The sequence below is a fragment of the Bidens hawaiensis genome, unplaced genomic scaffold, assembly GCF_021521415.1.
Source record: "Bidens hawaiensis isolate Kalapana, Puna unplaced genomic scaffold, B.hawaiensis_p1.1 tig00009272_1, whole genome shotgun sequence".
In the NCBI taxonomy this organism is placed as follows: Eukaryota; Viridiplantae; Streptophyta; class Magnoliopsida; order Asterales; family Asteraceae; genus Bidens; species Bidens hawaiensis.
In genome coordinates, this window is record NW_027491684.1 from 181165 (window position 1) to 203019 (window position 21855).

The 21855-nt window shown below is 33.0% G+C and overlaps 1 protein-coding gene across 1 annotated transcript; it reads left to right on the forward strand.

The window, feature by feature from the left end:
• Nucleotides 1-16076: 16076 nt before the first annotated feature.
• Nucleotides 16077-20223, forward strand: LOC143531845 (putative membrane protein At3g27390). The gene is made up of 9 exons (XM_077027054.1): nt 16077-16282; nt 16391-16499; nt 16981-17176; nt 17740-17873; nt 17983-18271; nt 18731-18837; nt 18917-19097; nt 19551-19999; nt 20070-20223. The coding sequence occupies exons 1-9, from the start codon at nt 16198-16200 to the stop codon at nt 20212-20214; spliced, it is 1695 nt and encodes a 564-aa protein (XP_076883169.1). The 5' UTR covers nt 16077-16197; the 3' UTR covers nt 20215-20223.
• The last annotated feature ends 1632 nt before the right edge of the window (nt 20224-21855 follow it).

The window sequence follows — 21855 nt, forward strand, 5'->3', positions numbered from 1 at the left end:
CACGTCGGTTTCGGGTTTCTAATGCCTATGGGTTCGGTTGTAGTTTAAAACCAACCAGGTGACTATATATTTTTCTTTTCTTTTTTTTTAGCCTTCTTATCACACTAATTTAAATATTCCCTGAAAATATAATTTTTAGTTTATAAGTCGTCAAAATTATAGATCTTGCATTTAAACAAGTTAATGTAGTTTTTAATCAAAACGTTTAAACGCGATATAATTCATGGCTTTGATATTTATACCTTCTTGTGAATGGTTAAGAAGGGTGTTGAAACATGGGGACCCGCCTCTAACTTTTTTGATAACCCAAGAATAATATAGCATCATAAATCACACATGTTTGTGATAATTTAAGGTTGGAAATAGAGCTTTTAAGTGGTTTTCGGCTTACCAAACGAGATAGACGTTTGATGAAACTAGATGAAGGATTTCATAAGATAAAGCGCACCAAAATGAGGTTCATGTTTCTGTGAAGAACATTAGGTTTAGTGTTTTGATCGTGAAGTTTTTAAAACTCAAAGTGTATGAACATACGTACATGAATAAAGACATGGATGGCTGTGGAAGCTTGGAAAAACCTTGATGAACACTCGTAACACCTTTGTTTCTGAAGAAACACTAAGGGACCCCGGCAGATTACAGATAATCTGGGGGTTAAGTAGATGTTTCCCACGAGGGTTAGGTCCGGCAAAGATGGTTGTTCTTCTGATGAACTGCAAAACAGATACCGTGAGCTCGTCACTGAGAAGGGGGGTTCCTCCTTTTGACCACCCTCCGGCGTGAGAATCAGACTAGATTGCTCCGAATATAAGTGTATATTAAGAGATAGCTAGAGCAGATATGTGATAGTATCAGATGATATGTGATAAGATGTGATATCCATACCGTTCCAAGGTGTTGGAGTATTTATAGCCGAAGGTAGGTTTCCAAGCAGGTACAGCCAGCTGTATACTATTCCTTTTCTACCAACTGTGGGCTACGCACGTGCCATGCTGGTGGTTGGTGGGTAGGCAGCGGCTGATAGTGACATGGCCGGCTGTGTACTATTCCTTTCCCACCAACTGCAGGCTATGTACGTGCCACAACAAGGGTTGGTGAGTAGGCAGCGGCTGATAGTGACATTTTGTACTAGAGCGTGCTTCTCGTACTGTTGTCGGTGAGCTGTCACCCTGTGATTGGTTCATGGGCTGCTTTGGTCAGATCTTGTCTATTTTGTCCATACCTTGGCAGGTATAGTACAAAAGATCTTCCAGAAGCGTACGGACTGGCTCATTTGGGCGGGAGTATTCCCGCCTTGCTCATTCCTTCAGGTGACATTACTGAATTATTGAGTGCCTTGTGCGTGTAGCTTTGCTATTAGTGCGGGTAGCCTTCCCTGATGGCTTGTATCCGCAGCTGCGGGAACAAGCGGGGTACTTCACCATTGGGAGGCTTTTCCTGCGGGAACAGCTGGCGTACTGCGCGTAAGTTCTTCATCTCTCTGAGCATGGTGGGTCCTGCGGAACCAGTTGGTCTTTGCGCAGACGTCCCTCTTCAAGGTGAGTCTTGCGGGTCCAACTGGGCTCTGCTGGAACCTACCTCTTCAGTTTCAGTTTAGTGGCTGATCTTTAGAGGGATTTCAGCCTTGTATATATGCTTTTGACGGATTGAAAGTGTCTTTTATATCTCATAGAGATATCTCGAGAAAGAAGAAGAAAAGGAATTATTGGTGTGGTGTCTAACTTTTAAGTGAATAAGTGGTGTGGCGGTGAGTACTAGGACTGATATTTTTTTTGAGTGTTGACCGAAAAGTTTGGTTCATGAAATCAGGTAAGGTGTAAAAGATTTGTTTAATATTACACTTGATGTGGTATGGTGTGGTGATTGGATATTTTGGTCAAGGAAGAAGGAAAAGAGAAGGTATGGGCGACAAATAGCGGTGGGTGGTTTTGGTGGGTAAATATCTTGATTGGGTATTATATGTATTTTTATGTCTTTAGCTATTTGCAATAAATAAAATGATTCTATTTGTTCATTATTTATGATGTTCGGTGTACGTGTTTGTTTCATGTTTCAACTGGCTAGGTACTCTATAATTCTTAGTATTAGGGCTGTAAACGAACCGAACGAACACGAATAAGGTATTGTTCATGTTCGTTCGTTAGAAAATAATCTGTTCACGAACACTTACCGAACGAGATTTTATGTTCGTGTTCGTTCATTAAGGAAATTAATGCGTTCACGAACGGTTCACGAACACAAACGAACACAAATAAAATCGGAAAAGCCTAGAGATTGAGACTAATGTATTCATTAATGTGAATAATGAAAGCCTGTAAATGAATCGATTGAACACGAAAAATGGCATGTTCATGTTCTTTCATTTAACTTTAAAAGAACACATACACTTAATTGAACAAATATTTATGTTTATGTTTGTTTATTTAAAAAGGGACATTTGTGTTCATTTGTTTAAAATCTAAACAAATATAACTGAACAAAGATAAACGAACATACATGAACACAAATAAACATAAACGAACTTAAATGAAAACACCTAAATGAACACAAAATAACAAATATAAAACCTTTAAGCAGATGACCTATCTAGATAATATTTAATTATTTTCTATTAATACATAAACGAACATAAACGAATGTTCATGAATATAAATGAACGAACGGAACATGTGTTCATGTTCGTTCGTTTAATTAAACGAACACAAGTTTTTTGTTCAAGTTCGTTCGTTTATTAAATAAACGAACTTAAATGAACTTCCCGTCAAACGGTTCACGAATGTTCACCAAACGTTCAGTTCGTTTACAGGCCTACTTACTATGAACATCTTATTTTGATTAGTTTATCATAAACATAATATATCAATTATTATTATTTTCGTAGTATGCTATACTAAATAAGTAGCCATTGGGTTGTTTTCTTTATTTTTATTTCTTTGTTAATGGCCTCAAATGTAAGTAATTATTTGTATTACTTCATGTTTTTTTTATAACCATAACTAGCTAACTAGTGTATAAATTACTCATTCGTACATGTTTAACACTCATATACCTAAACATATGTTTTGGCATAATTTACGAGATGCTATTCTTAAATATAAAGATACGTAAAGTCGATCATAATTATTATTTAAAATCTTGTGTACGAATAAATACATAAATATTAAATGTATTTTTACTGCCTGTAACGTTGCTATTTTTGTCCCGAACGTTCCGGTGTTGGTAGTATCTCAAGAAACAGGTTCGTATAATATATAATCAAACTTTAAAGGTTCGTTAAATATGTTGAGTCATTTATACAAGCTGTCACAAATGCCCATATCCGTCGAATAAAATTCGAAAGTTCGAGTAATTTCTAAAGTTATTTAGATTCAGTGTATCTTGCACGCGGGCTTATGTTAAACTCGTTGTGATTAAACTTAACTAAATTTAATCTAGAAGGAATTAACATAAAGAAATCATATTTAGTGATTGTACGAAAACAACTTAATTTACGGGGTGTCACACTATAAAACCTAATATAGTATATAATACATGTTAGTTTATTATATACACATCAAGTTATTGCCAAACCAAATAGGCTATGTTATAACAACCTAAATTTTGATATGATTTTTATAACTATCAGAGTAAATTATGATTTCCGTCTAATGGTTTGATCAAATTCTCCCTTTCAATCCAGTTTTTTTTTGCATGAGATACTATGTGGTTTCAAATTTTGCAATTTAAGTCCATGTCATTAACGCCACATGCCTCCCACGTGACGGGTCATTTTAGTCTATTTTTTCTTACCTAGATAGAATTAGGACTCTTTGTTCCAACAATTGCTTTCATTCACAGAACTATCAACCCGTTCAACGCTTTTAAGCTCCATCATAAACATCTAAAAACTCTGGAGTTTGATCACCACCACCACCGTGGCACCAGCAAGCAATTGCTTTTACTCTCTGAATGTGTTTAAATTATTGGGATATACGGTGCAATTTAAGCTAGTCCCAGGGAATATGAGTGCACATGATGATCATAATGTTGATGTTGATCTAGACAAGTTTGAATGCCCAAGTGATTCTGATAATTACACAAAATCAGAAAGAGTAGTGAAGAATCTTAGAAAAAGAAAACACGATAAGGATATGACATTAATTCCCCTTATATTTTGGTAAAAATTCTTCGATAGATGGCATCAAATGACTAGTAAAATGTGATGCAATTGATAGTAGAAGACAACTATGAATTGTAAGAAATATGAAATTAAGAAATCAATCCAATCTTTGTTGGAGTGGATGCAAAGTCCACTTGTCCTTGGCTATTAAGAGGATACTTGGATTTTGAAAACGTCCAATGAACACAATTGTGCTCTAAAATGAGAAGGCTGCCCAATATAAGTTTTATTGGAAGATAAGTTGGAACAAACTAACACTAGCATGCCATTGAAAACCATCCAAGATCAAATGCATAAAAAATTTACCATATCCGGGGCTCTATCAAAAGAGTTTCAAAGTGAAGGGGGTGACCACTAGCAGGAGCAAGAATATAATGAACTTTTAAGGGATAATCGTGAGGTGTGTATGTATGCGATTAAACCAATGGACTAATGCAATAGTTGATATTGAGAGAGATTAATTCTTGCAAGGTTAACACAACAATACAAAAGGATTTACATATGTAATGTGTAACATTAGTTATATAAAATCGATAAAAAATCAATTTTGAGCTTCAAAAACATATCTATCAATAGACTAAACTACAAATTCTCTCCTTTTGTTTGGTTTTTATTTATTTATTTATTTATTTTCAATTCATCAATCTCAAACTTTGACCTTATCAAATTAATTTTACCCCACAAGTAGAATTTGCTTTGCATTTTGTTCACTAACCAATAATGTTATATAATTTATTTAAACGTAACCAAAAGGGAAAGTTCTTGCAATATATTGATAGTAACATTTTTGAATCGCATGTAAATCATCAACATATATGTGTTTTTCACATCACCAGATGACCTATATAGTTATGAATCATTGTTGGAGTAAAACTTGGTTTATAATGGTTAAAAGCCTCCAAAATGTAACCTTAGTTTTCGAAATGATACAAGTTACAATGGCTTGCTCGAATATAGCATTAGATGTACCAAGTAACATGCTGCATTTGGTGTACCTAGTGAAAATATATTTTATTAATTTGATACACACTTTCAAAAATTGTAGATGCATGAATACATTTACTAATTTACTAATTTTGACTCGTTTACTCCAATCTCCGTATTATTGATAAGTTTCTCAATTTTACTAACGTAACACGTGGGATATTAAATACAACCCAAATGGAATCATGTTTTAATTAATAAATTGAATTTTCACTTCTAATAAATAAGTTAGAAAAGTACACTAACTTTTTGAGTGACAATAATTTTGCAACTTTGTTATTCATAATATGCTATAACTAAATCACAGAAAATGTTTTCACATAAGCATTTGTTAGTTGTTATGTGATATTTGTTATTTTCGGTTGGCTTTGTTTTGTAAACCTAACTCATTTTGATTTTTGGATCTTTGGATATTAATAAAAGGATGGATTTTATGTTACAATCTTGTTTCATACTTGTCATGTTGCTATATTGTTCTTATTAAGGGTCCTTAACTCGCTTAATTTACGCTAAAAATCGGTTTTAAAAAAGCCCAGGGGCCAAATTTGCCAAAAAAAATAAACTTGCTGGAAATTTCACCTTGTCGTGTCGCGCGACAAGGGTACCCTTACCTGGCCGTGTGACGCCACCAACCACTTGCAGCAGCAATTTCGTTTATTTGTTGGTTTTTCTCTCGTTTAAGGTCCTAACACGTGTTTTAACTATTCAAACCAACCAAGTCTCAACCTATAATTACTCTAGAACCCTCTAACATGTTTTTATGCATGATCATAATTTATTTAAATCAAAAATTGTTTTAAAGAATCAAAGTGTATCGGTTTATCCACTGGACAAACGCATTATCCATTTCCTCAAACCCTAATCCTTCCCCATAGATACCCACTCAATCTCAGTTATTTCACATGCTCATCCTCACCTTCTTCTTCCAAATTGCTTGATCTTGCAAGTTGTTCCAGCTAGTTATGCTTACGTTTGACTTTAAAAGTCAACAAAACCGAATCTTGCATTTCAATCCGTTTCGGGTATATGTTTTTGATATTTTCAGTTGTTCTGAGTTCTTTTATGTTAGAAAACCATTTTCATTTTTATTTAAGGTTTTTGGACCTTCAAACACATATTTATGCATTTTAGGCTCGTTTGGTCGTTTTCTGGAAGTGTACTCGCTTAACTTTCTTATTTGAGTTTAATCTGGAAATTTCACTTTATTATAGTTCTATGGTTTTGAACATGTGGTAACCACTTTTGGTCTCATACCGAGTCAAGGACCGAACTAAAACTAATTGTATGAAACACTTATTTAACTTCTGAATAAATATATTGTATGAAACACTTTAGATCTGAGTTTTTTTCTTCATAGTTTAGTTATTATATGGTTGAAATGGAAGTATTGAACAAATCTTGGCTTGAACCCAAGTTTCGGGTAAAAACTGAGTAAACCTGAACACTCGTCTTAACGAGATAGTCAAAGCTCACACCATCAAAAGTTCAATCTATCTTTTTTGTTATGTTTTACTTTATATTACTTAAGATTTTGAAAGTGTTGGAACAAATCTTGGCTTAAACCAAGTTTAGGGCAAAAACTGAGTAAAAGTCAAACTACTCGTCTTAACGAGCGAGTCACCGTTCAAACCACCAAAAAATCTTTCCTAACCCTTTTAACTTGTGTTTTAATTTATATTATATAGATTATTTATATGTCGAAACCAAACTTGGTTTATAATAAGATCAGGCCGACTTACACTCGCTTAAACCTAAGTTTGAGACTTTAATTAATAAAAATTCTCAAACATGTTTAAGCTACTGTTTTATTGAAGTCAATCACATATTTAAGCATTTTGTAATGTTTATTTGGATTTGGCACTTTATCAAGTCTCGAACCAACTAAACCGGACAAATCTTTAAAAGTTGGATCTTGATGCTTACATTAGCGGGATCGTGCACACTAGCACTAAAACCAACTCCCCTACGTAAAACTTAACAAATGCTAAGCAATACTAAACATCAAAGACCCAGTTTCGTGTAAAACTCATTTTATCTTATCATTACTTTATTTAACCGCACTTTTGTAAAGTATAACTAAAACTCTCGAAAACTCAAGCCTTATTTTTATGAATCATTATACCATTTATATTCTATCTTCAAGACTCGGGAGAGGGGGGGGGGGGGGGGTTTGGGATTGCTTATTTTCACCAACTTATAACTTATTAACTTTTGAAAAGTAATAAGGTGTTTGGAATTGCTTATATTGTAAGAGGAAAAGTTTCATAAGTTACAATATAGTAACTTATTAACTTAATGAAAAGTTATATGGAGGTAAAATAAGGAATCCCAAATACCCCCCTCAATATTAACTCAAGGACTTTCAATCTAGGACATGCACGTTAAACCGTTGGGCTCACTTTCTTGAAGATTTTATTTTAGGTTTTCTTCATCGACGTCACTTTGTCCAAGCGAGTAATTTCATCCTCGTTTTCCCTTTTATACTTTAGGGGTAGCCTGCATACTTACTCAAACAAAATAGATTTTAAGACTTTAATCCTCAAACCGCAAACTCTTTTATGTTTTACTTTGAATAATTGCTTGATTATATGTTATATGGCTCATATGACTAATTGCTAAATGTTTATTACTTTTGTTGGTTGACCTAATCCTCATCCTCAATATGTATGATCATACGCTCCTCCTTGTAGTTAGGTAGTTTTTACCTATTAGAAAGAAACCTCATTTATTTATGATTTATATAACGCAATTGTCGTTATTATCTACGGTTTCACATAAGAGTTTTGGAATTTTGCCTCGTATTATATATACAAAATCATGGAATTTCTCACAAATATACGTGTTGACAAAATATATTTTATGCAATGTTACAGGTTTGATTATTGGTTGATTTAAGATTTGATGATGTTATTTTTATTTTGGACCGTTAGGTTATTATTGAAATGAACTCTCTCTTTCTTGTACTTTGTATTATTTGTAATGAACAAATTGTGGTGTCTTTTAATGTTAAATGAAATGAATGAGTTGCTTAAATATTGCCACTTTAATAGTGTCGTGTGCATTGAAATAATCACGTTGCGTCCCGGTATGCTTCGTCGCTTTTGATCGGGGTGACATGCTATAACTAGAGGGGTACCCATGTAAAATGGCATGGAGAACATAGTCACATGTACTTAACATGTTGATAGAGGGGTGCCCATGTAAAATGGCATGGAGAACATAGTCACATGTACTTAACATGTTGATTCTTCTTCTTTGTTTAAAAAAAAAGTAAAAGACTACAACAATACTCTACTCAAATTAAAGAGAATAAAGTTATTATTTTATTTATTATTATATTTTTAAAATATTAACGTATGAAAAAATTTATATTCTTTTAAAAATCGTAAAGTTAGTTAGTACAAAAGTCAACAATATATTTTAAGTGATGTAGTATATATTTTAAATAAAAGTGGTAATTCCTTAAGTCTATATAATGTTATTTTCTTAGCCTCTTTACATGTATTATAATATAGCATAGGTTTATAAAGTTGTGAAATAATTTGTAAACTATTATTCTCGTAAGAATAGACAAGATTTATGTTCGCCCAAATAAAGAAACTAAATAAACAAAGGTTGTGTTCGTTCATTTATGTGTGCGGATGTTCATGATAGTATTTCTAAGTTATTTCCAAAGGTTTACAACCAAACTACTACAACACATGCGCACTAAAATTCTCACTACTATGAAAGCTATAAACAATGTTTAATCAGGATAAAACAGTTGTTTACAAGAAGAATCCCATCTATAGAACCATATAAGAATATGAAAAATGTAAAAGAAACATAGAAATGAAAAATAGATAACGAAATTAAAAATAAATAAACACATAACAATATAATAAAATAGGTAAAGAGATAAAAGTGGTTATATTAATAACCTTAACGTTATGTGTTCATGAAGTCCTTTTCAATCATCTCTTAAAGAAGTGCAATTTTACTGAATCATGCCTAATTAATGCATCCTAAGTAAAACTGGTTCTGCCTCTACCTCCTATAATTAGAGATTTCACAAATTTAACGTGAGTCGTTGTCTGTCTCCCTTTCAGATCTCCAAACCATAACAATTTCCCCACCCTTCTCTTCTAAAATACTAGCCACCCTAATTTCTTTCAAAAAACTTTCTATCTTATTCGGTCCAACCTTGTGTGTTCATATGTCACCTTAGCATCCTATTTTTGTTACTGACGCACTTGTACGTCCACACATGTATTTTGTCATTTATACTTTTTTAGTAATAAATAGTTTACCATAAAAGAACACTTAATTATAAAAATAGAAGTAAAATGTGTTTGGAAATGCAACAACAAATCCGATGTGGATGTGCTTGGTTATGAAAAATAGCTTTGTGGATTGCATGCTTTGGGTTTGTTTGTTTTGTTTTTTCATATGGGGGATGACGGCCAACAAACATAGAATGTTTAGGTATTCCGTATGGGGTGACCCAATGGCTAAAGGCCACCGCCAGCTGGCCCCTGCTGCTTCATCTGGGAGAAAATAATCATAGATATGCCGGTCATTAGAAGGAAGAACCACCATAAAAAGATTCCTCGTGTATCATCTGTAGCAAAATTATGCACGGGAGCTAGCAATCCGGACAGCCTTGGAAGCAGGGCCTAATCCCCTACTTGAGACGATGAAGGAAGCACTTCGGCATCGGCAGCGGTAGTTACAGGATCATCGGATAGCTATGAAAAGCATCTAGGAAGAAAGGACCGAGCTGATTCTATAGCTGCCTATTCTGCCAAAAATATGATGAATAGAAGGAAAGGAGATCAGAAAAATAGGCGGACGACTTATAGTATAGGTCGGATGTTTCCGTGAGCAGTAAGCAGCAGATCCAACCCAGACGTACGGAGCTCTTAAGCGCCTCCAAGTTATATCCAGAGGCCCGAAGGCCCACGTATTGGTGGTAAAACCCGGATGCTCTCAAGATTGAACTGGAGATCATAAAGATCCCAGTCTTTCTTCATTGAGCCACCTATGTCGCCCAAAGTGTTATAAGTGAGAATTGAACTTGGGCCTCCTTTGAGAAACCCAAACTCCCTACCACTACACCACATTGGAAATGACATACGGGAGATGCTCTAATCGGTTTTAGTGCTCAAAGTATTTACTGTTGTATCCTTAAAAAAAAGTAAAAATCACGTATAGTATAAATGAATAAAAACGTAAAAAAGAAAACTTATTTCGAAATTGGGGGTCTAGAAGAATACTAATGATGGCGTAATATTTTTGTTCAGTCAATATTTCCTTGCGAATGACTATTTTGACCGAAGCTTTTCTAAAATATATGGCTGCCAACACATGACCACGACTCTACCGTTATCCCACTTACTCCTTACTTTCAAATTGCACTTGATAAATGCGTATCATCAATAAATAATAAATTGAATGCTTGATCATAAATGTCACCTAACAGGCTAACACAGTCTTTTATCATTTTTAGAACACGTGAAAATCATTTAAATCCAAGAGTTTGTATCACAAACATGAATATAACTAAAAATTTATGGATCTGAGTTCCGGTATAAGCATATTCTATTTAACTTTCGGTCAAATCTATAAACATGTTTAATTAGTTCTATGAAATAGGTTTGTGGATCAGGGGTCCTACATAGGTGTTTGGTACAAGCTTTAGTGTATGTGGTACAATATTTGGTGCCTACGTGGCTTTTCATTTGTAAATGCTAGCATTTACAAATATGCGTTATGACGGGCTATTAAAACACACTAAAAGCACACGTAAAAACACTAAACCCCGCACACACATTAGGCAGGCCAACTTTCGCGTGAAACATAATATAAAAATTTCTTATGATACTCTAATGGAAATCTATGTGGTTTAGTCAATTTGTAATAAAAAAAGAGTAAGCTGTTTATAAATTTTGTATACTTTTAATTACCTATTTTATTTAATCCAACAACATGTAATAAATATGATTCGATATAATAATATCTTGATTAGCAAGAATAATATTAAAGTATATGTAAATGTGTTGTATGATAAGTATTTCCAACCCATTCTCTATTCATATATACTCATATAATTAAATTAAAAATTATTACATTTTTTTTTGTTGAATTAAATAATACTCTTTATATATTTATCATTATTTATTCTCTTTTCCACTAACAACCACTTTCAGAAAAAATTTAAAAAATTATCTTGTGTAGTGAAATTTTAAATTTAACTTTCTAATATAACATGTTCTCTTTTCTTCACTCACAAGTCACAACCGCTCAAAGACATACCATATAATTTACAAACCTCACTCACACAGTTATAAGGCATGAGTTGAAAATTCTCTTAGAGCATTCACAGCCCGTTCCCTATAATTATGTGAGGGGGATTTATAAATTATATGGTATGGTTATGAGTGGTTGTGAATAGAGGAGAGAGAAAATGTTATAGGGGAAAGTTAAATTTGAGGTTTTACTGTTCATACCGTATAATTTTTTAATATTTTCTAAACGTGGTTGTGAGCGAAGGAAAGAGAAAAAATAATGATAAAGGTATAAAAAGTATTATTTAATTAAACAGGAGAGAGAAAAAACAATAATTTTTAGTGTAATTATATGATATATATGGATATAGAGTAAGAAATGCTCTTAGAAAGCATAATATGAAGTGAATAGGAACCATGTGAGGGAACTGAAATATGAAAATTGTTATTATATAAATATGTATGCACTAGTTTGAGCCCCCCTTGGGTGTTATGGGGGTTTATTTAGGGTTTTGTTTTTAATCGTTTTCCTCTTTTATATTTTGTAATAATTTGTTTTATTTTTTACGGTAGTTTTGTTTGATTTAATATGTATATATTAGTTTGTTACGTTCATTACATCTTTTAATGTTTGGGCTCTTTCAATTGAGATGTGTAGATTTTTTTTAAATTATTAACAAACCAACACAAACAAACACAAAAATGTTGATTTTTTTAAACGAACAAACATGAACACAAATATTTATCTTATGAAAAAAGGACGGTTGATATAGTTGACGATGGTGGTTGATGCATGAGAGGTGAAGTTGAGGATGGTGGGTGATAATCGGAAGTTAACTGGTGATAGTAAGAATAGAACGACAACAGAGAATATGTATAGGATGGAAATAAAATTAGTGTTTGATGATGTAAGAGCATTCTCATCCAACCCCTCATTTTATATGAGGGGTGTTTTATAATTTAAAGAGTGATTCAGGGTGTTATAAGTGAAGAGTTTTTATATTTTAGAAAAAGTAGTGATTTTTCTGTATATTTGAAAAATTACTGTTTATCCCCTATAATTTTTTAATATATTTTAAAAGTGGTTGTGAGTGACGGAAAGAGAAAAAGTAATGATAAAAGGTATAAAAAGTATTATTTAATTGAAATGAGGAGAGAAAATGTAGTGAGTTTTAGTGTAATTTTTGGTTTAGAAATAAGGGTGGGATGGGAATGCTCTAAGGGTTCACAAATAAATGAGATGTTATAACCTGCTAAAAGGTTATTTGGGATTGGTGAGACCTATAACACGCAAAAAATTATTGTTTGATCATTTTCACAAATAAATGAGATGCTATAACCCGTTTAAGGGCTATCTAGGTTTGGTGAGACCTATGACTAGTGAAAATTATTATTTGATTATGAAATGGTTTCACAAACAAGTGAGATATAACCCATTTAAGAACTAAGCGGGTTTGATGAGACCTATACCCATAAATTCGGGTCAAATGCAAGAGAATCCTCATATTACAAATCAAAAACATAAGATTTTTTTAGACATTTATATCAAATAGATAGATATGTGTTTGATACAAACTATTTCTTACCTTGACCTTGAGGTGTATTTTTACACTTATCTTATTTTGGCGTATAAATATGTTAATTTGTTTAACGTTAGATAGTAAATACACCAACACAAACATGATTCTCATGTTAGAAATTAATGAAACTCAGGCTATTTCAAGATGAAGATCGCCAGAAAAAAGATGAATTCCATCATCCCATAAAGGCTGTCCGATTAACAACGAAATTAATTCGAGAAAGGGAATCTCTGGTCTTAATTTACAATGAATCAACGAGGTTAATTTTCCACAAAAATGAAAAAAAATAAAGAAAAAGAAAAATATGAAGATATATATTATTCAATTATATATTATTTTATCAAATTAGAGTTTCCTTCTTCTAAAAAGCACATATTCAATGAGGCTACGAGCTATGGATAGCATAAATATAAGTCAATAAACATACATGCATGCATACATACGTATGTACGTACGTACGTACATACACGTTAAATCAACAAACATAACTTATTGGAGACCTAGATTCTAGAAAGACGACTACCCATTTATACCATTATTTTCAACTAATTCGGTTTTAAATTTAGTTAAAAGGTGTTAAATTAAGATGTGTTTACAGGTTGATGGATCAAACCTCGCGTGCATCCAATATCCATAAATTTGTATGATCTTCATTTGGACATGTAATAACTAATGAGCCTGAAAGTCTTGTCTTCCCACAACCCGAACACAACTCTTGCATGCATGTTAGTACAAGAAGACACCATCTCAAGCAAGAAATAAGAAAGTAAACAAATAAAACCTATCAATACATGTGTGTGTTTCCGGGAAAAGATGACTGATGAAGAGTGATGCAAGTATGTAACTTAATTAGTTGAGCGCTAAATAGCCAACTTGCAGTTTAGAAGGACTATAACTGTAAGTCTATAACTGTAATTCTTGTAATAGCTTAACTCAGTCGTTATAATACAGTTATACAATTACACCAAGCACTCCTCAATTAGTTTGGATTGATGAAATTTTTCTTTCTTTGTATTCTTTCTAAATCTAAGCTAACAATGCCTTTTGATGACCAACCATGATTTAGTGTCTCTAGCGGCAGGAGAAAGATAAGGAGATAAAGAAGAAGACAAAAACCGCAACGCCTTTGACTTTTGGGAAAAGTTATAAGTCATAAGTTTGCGACTTATCAACTTTTTCTCTCATACAATAAGAAATTCCAAACACCTATTTAATTTTTCAAAAAGTTATAAATAGGCTAATATAAGCAATCCCAAGAAACCCTGATTTTAGGGTTGTGAAAAAAAATTCAAATCCAAAACCAAATTCGAGTTATCTGAAAATTTTAATATCCTGAAATTTCAAATATTTGAAGTATTCAGATTTGGATTCGGAAAGGCTTTGAAAATCTTAGATAATTTGGATATTTTTAAGTAGCTGTTTGAGATTCTTTTATATGTCTATACTTTAGGTTTTAGGTTAGCCTAAAAAATTCCCAAAAATTTCCTGGGTGTGACTAATCTATTACACAACAAATATTTGTTCACCTTTTAAATTTTTACCAGGATAATCAATACTTTAGGTTCCCTAGGGTTTGTTAAAAATACTAAACCTTATTAACTGGCCACCCCCAGTGTATATATGTATATTTATCGACTAACACATACCTTTTTAATCCTACTTCTAAATCTACATAATGGTTCGTCACCTAGCATAAACCTTCAATCTAATTTTATTTTCAACACATAATTATTTAGAATCAAATGATTAAAAGGTAAAAATATAAAAAGGCCTACATTTCAACTTCAACGGAGGAAACTCGCACTTCGTTGTTAACAGATTTCCAACTTCGCTATCATATAACGACCTTGACTCCTTATGCGTTAGGTTTATCAATAATATGTTTTGTCCTTTCACATAGAAAGCTAAGGACAGAGGAACATGGGCCCACACTCTTTATCGCTAATAATACTTTCGATAAATATAACTTCTTGTAAAATGTTTGGATTATCGTATGAACAAATAACCTTTTCACTTTGTTTGTAACATCTAAAATTCAATGTGTGATTCACAATTTTATTCATAGCATACCAATGCCAGAATGGATTGTTCCACACTAAAAAAATAATTTTAAAAGCATTCAAATCTCATTCATTATATTAACCCATCCAATAATTTGAAATATATTTTCAATGGTTTCATCTAATTTGATAATATATATCACTTTCTAAAATAATGATGAAATTTAGAGACTCGTTTTTTTACTTTCATTATCCGTGTAGTGTTTTTCAATGAAAGTCAAAAAGTAATTAAAAAAATCAAAAAATATTATGTAACTAAATAAAGATAGATACGGGTAATAAGATGTAAGATACTTTAAAACAAATAAATAAAATTTAAAATTTGTTTTGTTAGCTAATTATTAAGGTTAGCCACAATTAACTAATAGCAATAACATATGTGAGTGCAAGTAGAAGAAGTGTTTGTTGGAATCAAACCCCAAAACTTGGGTAAATGTATTGACTTAAAAAGAATCATACTAGATTGTTAGGAGAATAAGCTAATCAACTTTAAGCGAAATCCGAATAAGTAAGCCGACTTTACCAAATAGTTTTCGGTTATTATAAACCACATGCTTAGATTTTAGTTTTTGTTTACACCATAACCAAACTTATACTCACCCCTAAAAATATGTTAAATGACCTACTAACATTAAATAATTGATGTGCCATAAAACTTTAGGTCTTGTCATTATCCAACCAAGATGTTAACCAAATATGCTAGTTAATATACAAAAAATTATCATGTTTAACTTTTAAGTTGGAATCACTTCTTAAATAATTAAGAGTTTGATTATCTAAAAATTCTTTTTTTAATCTAATACCTCATGGAAATGTCATCGGAATAAAATAATTAAAAACTAATTAGAAAATAAAGTAAAAACAAAAATAGGTAAAATAATACAATAGCAGTTGAAAAGCTAAAGTGACATTTGAATACAAAAAATATTAAAAAATAATCATCAAATAAAATCCAAGTCATATTATTTAAAACCAAGACAAAACAAATATTGATTCCCATTCCAATTAAACTTCATATGCTCTGTTCTTCATATCAAGACTCCTTCCAATTTCTTCTTGATTCTAACAAAATTCCATATATTCTTGATCAAAATTGAGTCTTGGAGTTAAATTTCAACTGAGATTTGCTGTTTGATCATTAACAAAGTATGCTAAACGTGTTGCCGGATTGGTTGAAGATCATCTATGTCGTTTTCGCCTTCTGTTCTGCTCTGTTCTTTGGTGCTCTCAAAAGTTAGTACAAATTTGACTTTTTTTTTTCTGTTGCGTGATCACCTTGACTCTGTCTTTATTCATGTGAATTTGCAGGCTAATTTTATCTATGTATGAATATTGATTCAGGTTTATTGGTCGGTCCGATTGCGGCTTTGATTCTTATTATTGGAAATGTTGTGGTGATTTTAGCTTTGTTTCCTACACATGTTGTATGGACCGTCTACACCCTTCTCAAGTATGATGTTCTTATATATATATATATGTGTGTATCAGTTATTAAGAGTTCATTCAAGTTCTTAAAAAATTTAAGAATTCTGTAATGATATTCATCCTATATATATATATGTATGTATATATATTATATATATAGGGTTTGGATCAAATAAAAATGAAATTAACGTGCTAAACGTGAGAATCAGGTAGAGTAATTATATATACAAGTAGAGTAATTATGTAATTACATCGTAGAGTAATTACGTAATTACTCTACTTGATTCTCATGTTTAGCACGTTAATTTCATTTATACGTTGACCCTCCCCTATATATATATATATATATTGGTATTTTAGGGACAAGATCAAGTATTTTGGTGCAAGAATTTTCTTTTTTTGGAGATGATTTTGAAATGAGTGATGTGACTTTTCAAAGTCAATTTTGGGCTTTGATTTTAACTTATATGTTTTATTTTTATTTTTAATTTTGATTTAAATGGCAGGTATCATAGATTTGATGCACCATTGAAAGTAGCCATCTTGTTTGGTTTGCCTGTTATGTTTGGGCTTTGGTTGAGTCTAAGCATAGGAGGCAGTGTTCTTGTTGGTATTGGTTATGGTTTCTTTACTCCATTGATTTCATCTTTTGAAGCTTTTAGACAAGAAGATGAATCTAATAAGTTCTATCACTGCATTGTGGTAAGTGTATCCTTATTCCAATAATTTTTAACATGCTTAGACAAGAACTATTCAATACAAAAACAATTTTAAGTAGAAAACTGTAAGAACTACATTAGTACAGTGTATGTAAGATACAGCAGGGGAGAGAAAAACATAGTGTTATGCAGTTACATAACTCCCTTATCTGTCACAACTAAAATAATATGTAAAAGACGCCTTCAATAAAGAGTTTTTGCCCGGATTTAGATGCTTAATTGACGGTTTTTGCAATTCTTGCTATTGAGGAAGGATTAGTTTTAGGGTGGACGATTTTGGCAAAAAACGTCCAAAACCTAATAGTGGTGGGCCTGTGTGTTTTGACGAAGCCTTTTTTGCTTTTGTGTTATTGGGCTTCTCATTGGGTGGGATTTTGGGGTTTCAGAAGAGTGATTGTTCTTTTTTTTTTTTTTTACAACTAACTAGACACGTTTGTGAATGGTTATCATATTCTTATAGTTCTCTACATAAATTAGTTGTGTTGAATGGTCTTATGGTCGTCTACATACACATGGGATTAAAATGTTTGAATTGAATGCCAATAGGATGGAACACAGGGCACAATTAAAGGAAGTTGTACGGTCGTTAGAGATTTTGCTGACATTTGTTATCATTCTTACCCGCTCTACTTGAAGGAGCTTCGAGAAACCCCCGCTTCTGACGAGCTTAAAACTCTTAGGTGCATGCCACATATGTGTTAGCCGTGATACGAATTATTTACACAAATGGTCCTTGTAGTCTGGTTAAATGCACGAATATCACCAATATTTTATAATTATGGATTTCAGGTTGATTCACGTGCCAGCATGCATAATTGTGGGATTATTGGGAATACTTGTTGATCTTCCTATGTTCACTGCGATCGCGGTAGTAAAGAGTCCGTACATGTTGTTTAAAGGGTGGCAAAGACTCATCCATGATTTGATTAGTCGAGAAGGCCCGTTTCTTGAAACCGCATGCATACCAATTGCTGGAGTAACCATTCTTGTGTGGCCTATTGTTGTTATTGGGAGTGTTATCATGGCTATTGTTTCAAGCATTTTTGTTGGCTTGTATGGCTCAGCTATTGTCTATCAGGTTTGGGCTCAAACCCTTCCTTTTAGATCCATTTTTAACTTCAAAGTTCATAAGAGTTACCTTTTTTTTTAGAGTCACGTTTGACTTCAAGAGTCAAACTTGGCGTAAAAAGTCAAACTTGATTTGACTTTTATGGCAACATTTAAAAGATAAAAGAGAAAGTAGCATCAGTTTTTCTAGCTGAAGCATAATTATTTTTATATACATTTCATTATTTTAATTTGTAACTTTAATTTAGAGTATTAATATGCAAAATGAACACATTTTTTTTGGCTTAAACTGATCATGTTCTAGCAATCTCATGAATACTCGTGTTGTATTTGGGTTCATGTGTTTGATACAAATTTTGGGTTCATATAAACTTTTCTTGTTCGTGTCTGGTTCAACTCGTCAACCCATGAACACGACCCTATTAACATTTCCTAATTTGAAACTTATATTACTTGGGTGGAAGTGCAGGAAAGGTCTTTCAAGAGGGGTGTTGCTTATGTAATCGCAATGGTTGCCGAGTTTGATGAGTATACCAACGACTGGTTGTATCTTAGAGAGGGTTCCGTATTCCCCAAGTAAGAGCTCATTTTTAATATATTAGTAATAATTTCTTTATAAAACTTTTTTAACACTTGTTACTTTATTAATTTATAGGCCAAAATACAGAAAGAAAGGAGTTTCACATTCAACAGATGTTTCGGTGGTTGGCGATAGTCGGTCATCTGATAGCAAACATGGCAGTCATCGGATGCAAGCTCCTGGTGTAATGCTGATGCCTACTTTGTCATCATCGAGATCGGTTAGGGAGGTTATAAGGGAAGTTAAAATGGTGCAGGTAATCCAAGAAACCATTTATTATAAGTAAAAATTACATAATAATATAACAAAATGTTTTAGCTAAATAAAAAGTTCACACAGATTTGGGCCTAATCGGCCCAATTCTATGTGTAAATTAGTCCCAGCATTGTTCTTATCTTGGCTCTTGTTAAATAAAATACTCTAGTCCAAAACTGGACCGAAACAAGGCTTATAACGTAATAAAACAAGTCACATGTGATTGGGCTTCTAGGCCTGATATTAGGCTCATACTTTCTCTTGATTAGTCCTTGCCTTGTTTTTAATTGGGCTTTCGCAAAATACTGTTGTACGGAACTGGGCCCACGATACTAAGGGCTTATAACAAGTCTTATTGCGATTGGGCTTCTAGGCTTGATCTTGAGGTGGGCTCAGGCCCATTTGTTCTCTTCTTTATTTTGTGCGTGATAATTTTTGTAATGTTATTATATAGGTTTGGGGAAACCTGATGCAATCTACTGAAAGTTTGGGGAAGGAACTACTTGACACAAATGTGATCGCTCCCGGTGAGCTTTACGATTGGTTAAATGCGAAAAAGGGAAACGAGTCAGCCATCATCGGTATCGGGCTACCTTGTTACTCATTCTTCCAAAATCTTCTTCGCTCAATCAAAGTTGGTTCCGAGGGTTTAGTGCTTCTTGATGGGCTTGAAATAACTCATTTGAACCGACCTCAAGACCGATTACTAGACTGGTTCTTTCACCCTATATTGGTCATCAAAGAACAAATTCGAGTGATCCAGTTGAGTGAAGGGGAGATAAGGTATTTAGAGAAAGTAATTCTGTTTGGAAGCGATACGCAACGTATGGAGTCTTGGGATAATGGTAGTTATGTACCTGAAGAACCTCTTAGGCTAGCTCAGATTCAAGGGATCAGCCGAAGGTAGAAAGTGTTTTTGCATATGCTTGTTTTATGTGGTTCGCTTATTGATGTTTAAGAACCGTTTGGACAGGTTGATAGGGCTAACACGTGGTGCAACGAAGCTGCCAACTTTCAGAAGAAAGTATCGGCAAGTGATCAAGAAGTTGATCCTATATTGTATGGCTAAGGGCGGGACAACGCGGTCTATGTCTATGAGATCAGTAGCAAGTGTGTAGGAAAATTTTGATGTGTTGTTCATATTCTTTGTGTGGTTATGTTGCTTATATACTTGCTTTAGTTTGTACAAAAAGTTGGGGCTGATTTACATAGAAGAATTTTTATCTTTTAGTGTACAATCATGATCTTGAAATTTTTATTTTTTAATGTACACTTAATATATGGCCAATGTTATAACACCCCTTAAGTTTTTTATATATATATTTTTAATTTTTTTATTTTTAAGTTTGCTATTTCTCATTAAAATCAAAACGATTAATATAAAGTGGCAGGCAAACGGGCAACAAGCTGCGCCGCAACCCCCTTTTGAATAGCAAAACCAATCCTACTAAAAACAAAGCGTTGGGCCGTAAGAGCCGAAAAAGTACCATGTACGACACGCTGATTCTTGCTGAGAAAATTCATCGTTAGATTTATGCAAGAGTTTGACCAAGTAACTTTTACACATCGTCAAAACATATACAAACACCAGTGAAGTGCTAAATTTGACTCTTTTATAACATATCTTTCTTCGGCAAAAACATGCATATATTCAAGCTTTGTGATGCTACCAGCGTTGCTTTATTTTGTTAAAGCTAGTTAGCCAATTTATATGAAGGTGATAAACTTGTGACTGCGAACAACATGTTCCATGTAAAATGTTTTTAGTGTTGTCAAACAAAGATTGATTAAGATGTGGAACATGGATGTTATAAGTTGCGATGATTTGCGACACAAAATGATCGGTTCCTGACTACCCCGAGGAAGCGTCATCCCCCGACAATGTATGTATAGTCAACATAGTACGAATTTTTTGCCGGGTTGAGTACAATTTATTATTGATAGTACTAATTTAGTTACTGATGATCAGCATTATCTTCGTTTAACCTTGGTTGTGGTAATTACATTGACTTAATAGAGATTTTTTTACCGGACTATGGTTTATGAAATATCTTGTGTTTTTGAGCGTAGATAAAAAGTTTTTTTTATTTGATCTGTTTTTTTTTTTTTTGGGTTTTTGAACGTGACTCAATATTTTGTCCGCACATGCTTAACAAATTATCACAATCACTTGTCTAAGTTGAATCTGACACCTCTATACAAGATGTACAAGTTCGAAACCTTTCCCAACCGATGGCCACAAACATTGCTACGCCCTTTATTATGCTTCAATATCTTACAATAGTCTAGTATTTGAATATTATTTGAATGTTATAGAATATAACATGGCCTAAAGCTCAAATGTTATTGGTATGCTCGGTTTGTTTCGAGTTTTTAATTTAGGGGTGTGAACATATTGAGCCCGAGGTTTACTAGGCTTGAGGTTGGCTTGATTCAAACTCTTTTTCTAAAATTCTCTAAAACTCGAGCTAGGCTCGTTTTTTATTTGTTAATTAGTTCATATATGTGTTTAGTTTTTTATATATTTTAGACAGAATTACAAATTTTGTCCTTTAAAATAAGACGAATTACGGTTCGTGTCCTTTTCTAAGTTTCCTTGCAGACGGTGTACTTTAAACTTTTTTTTCCTACAAGTTTTGTCCTTTACGCTAACTGGGTTAGAAAAAGTCAGTTAAATCCCATCACGTGAGGCGCATGTGAGGGTAGTTTTGTCCTTTCATCTACACCTACAAAAAGTTTATACTCACTCTCTCTCTCTC

What these genes read in the sequence shown, in the direction of transcription:
- LOC143531845 (XM_077027054.1), top strand. Translation starts at nt 16,198, where the DNA reads ATGCTAAACGTGTTGCCGGATTGGTTGAAGATCATCTATGTCGTTTTC. An exon ending in GAGGGTTCCGTATTCCCCAA is followed by an intron (nt 18,838 to 18,916) that starts GTAAGAGCTCAT and finishes ATTAATTTATAG; the next exon opens with GCCAAAATACAGAAAGAAAG. An exon ending in ATTCAAGGGATCAGCCGAAG is followed by an intron (nt 20,000 to 20,069) that starts GTAGAAAGTGTT and finishes CCGTTTGGACAG; the next exon opens with GTTGATAGGGCTAACACGTG.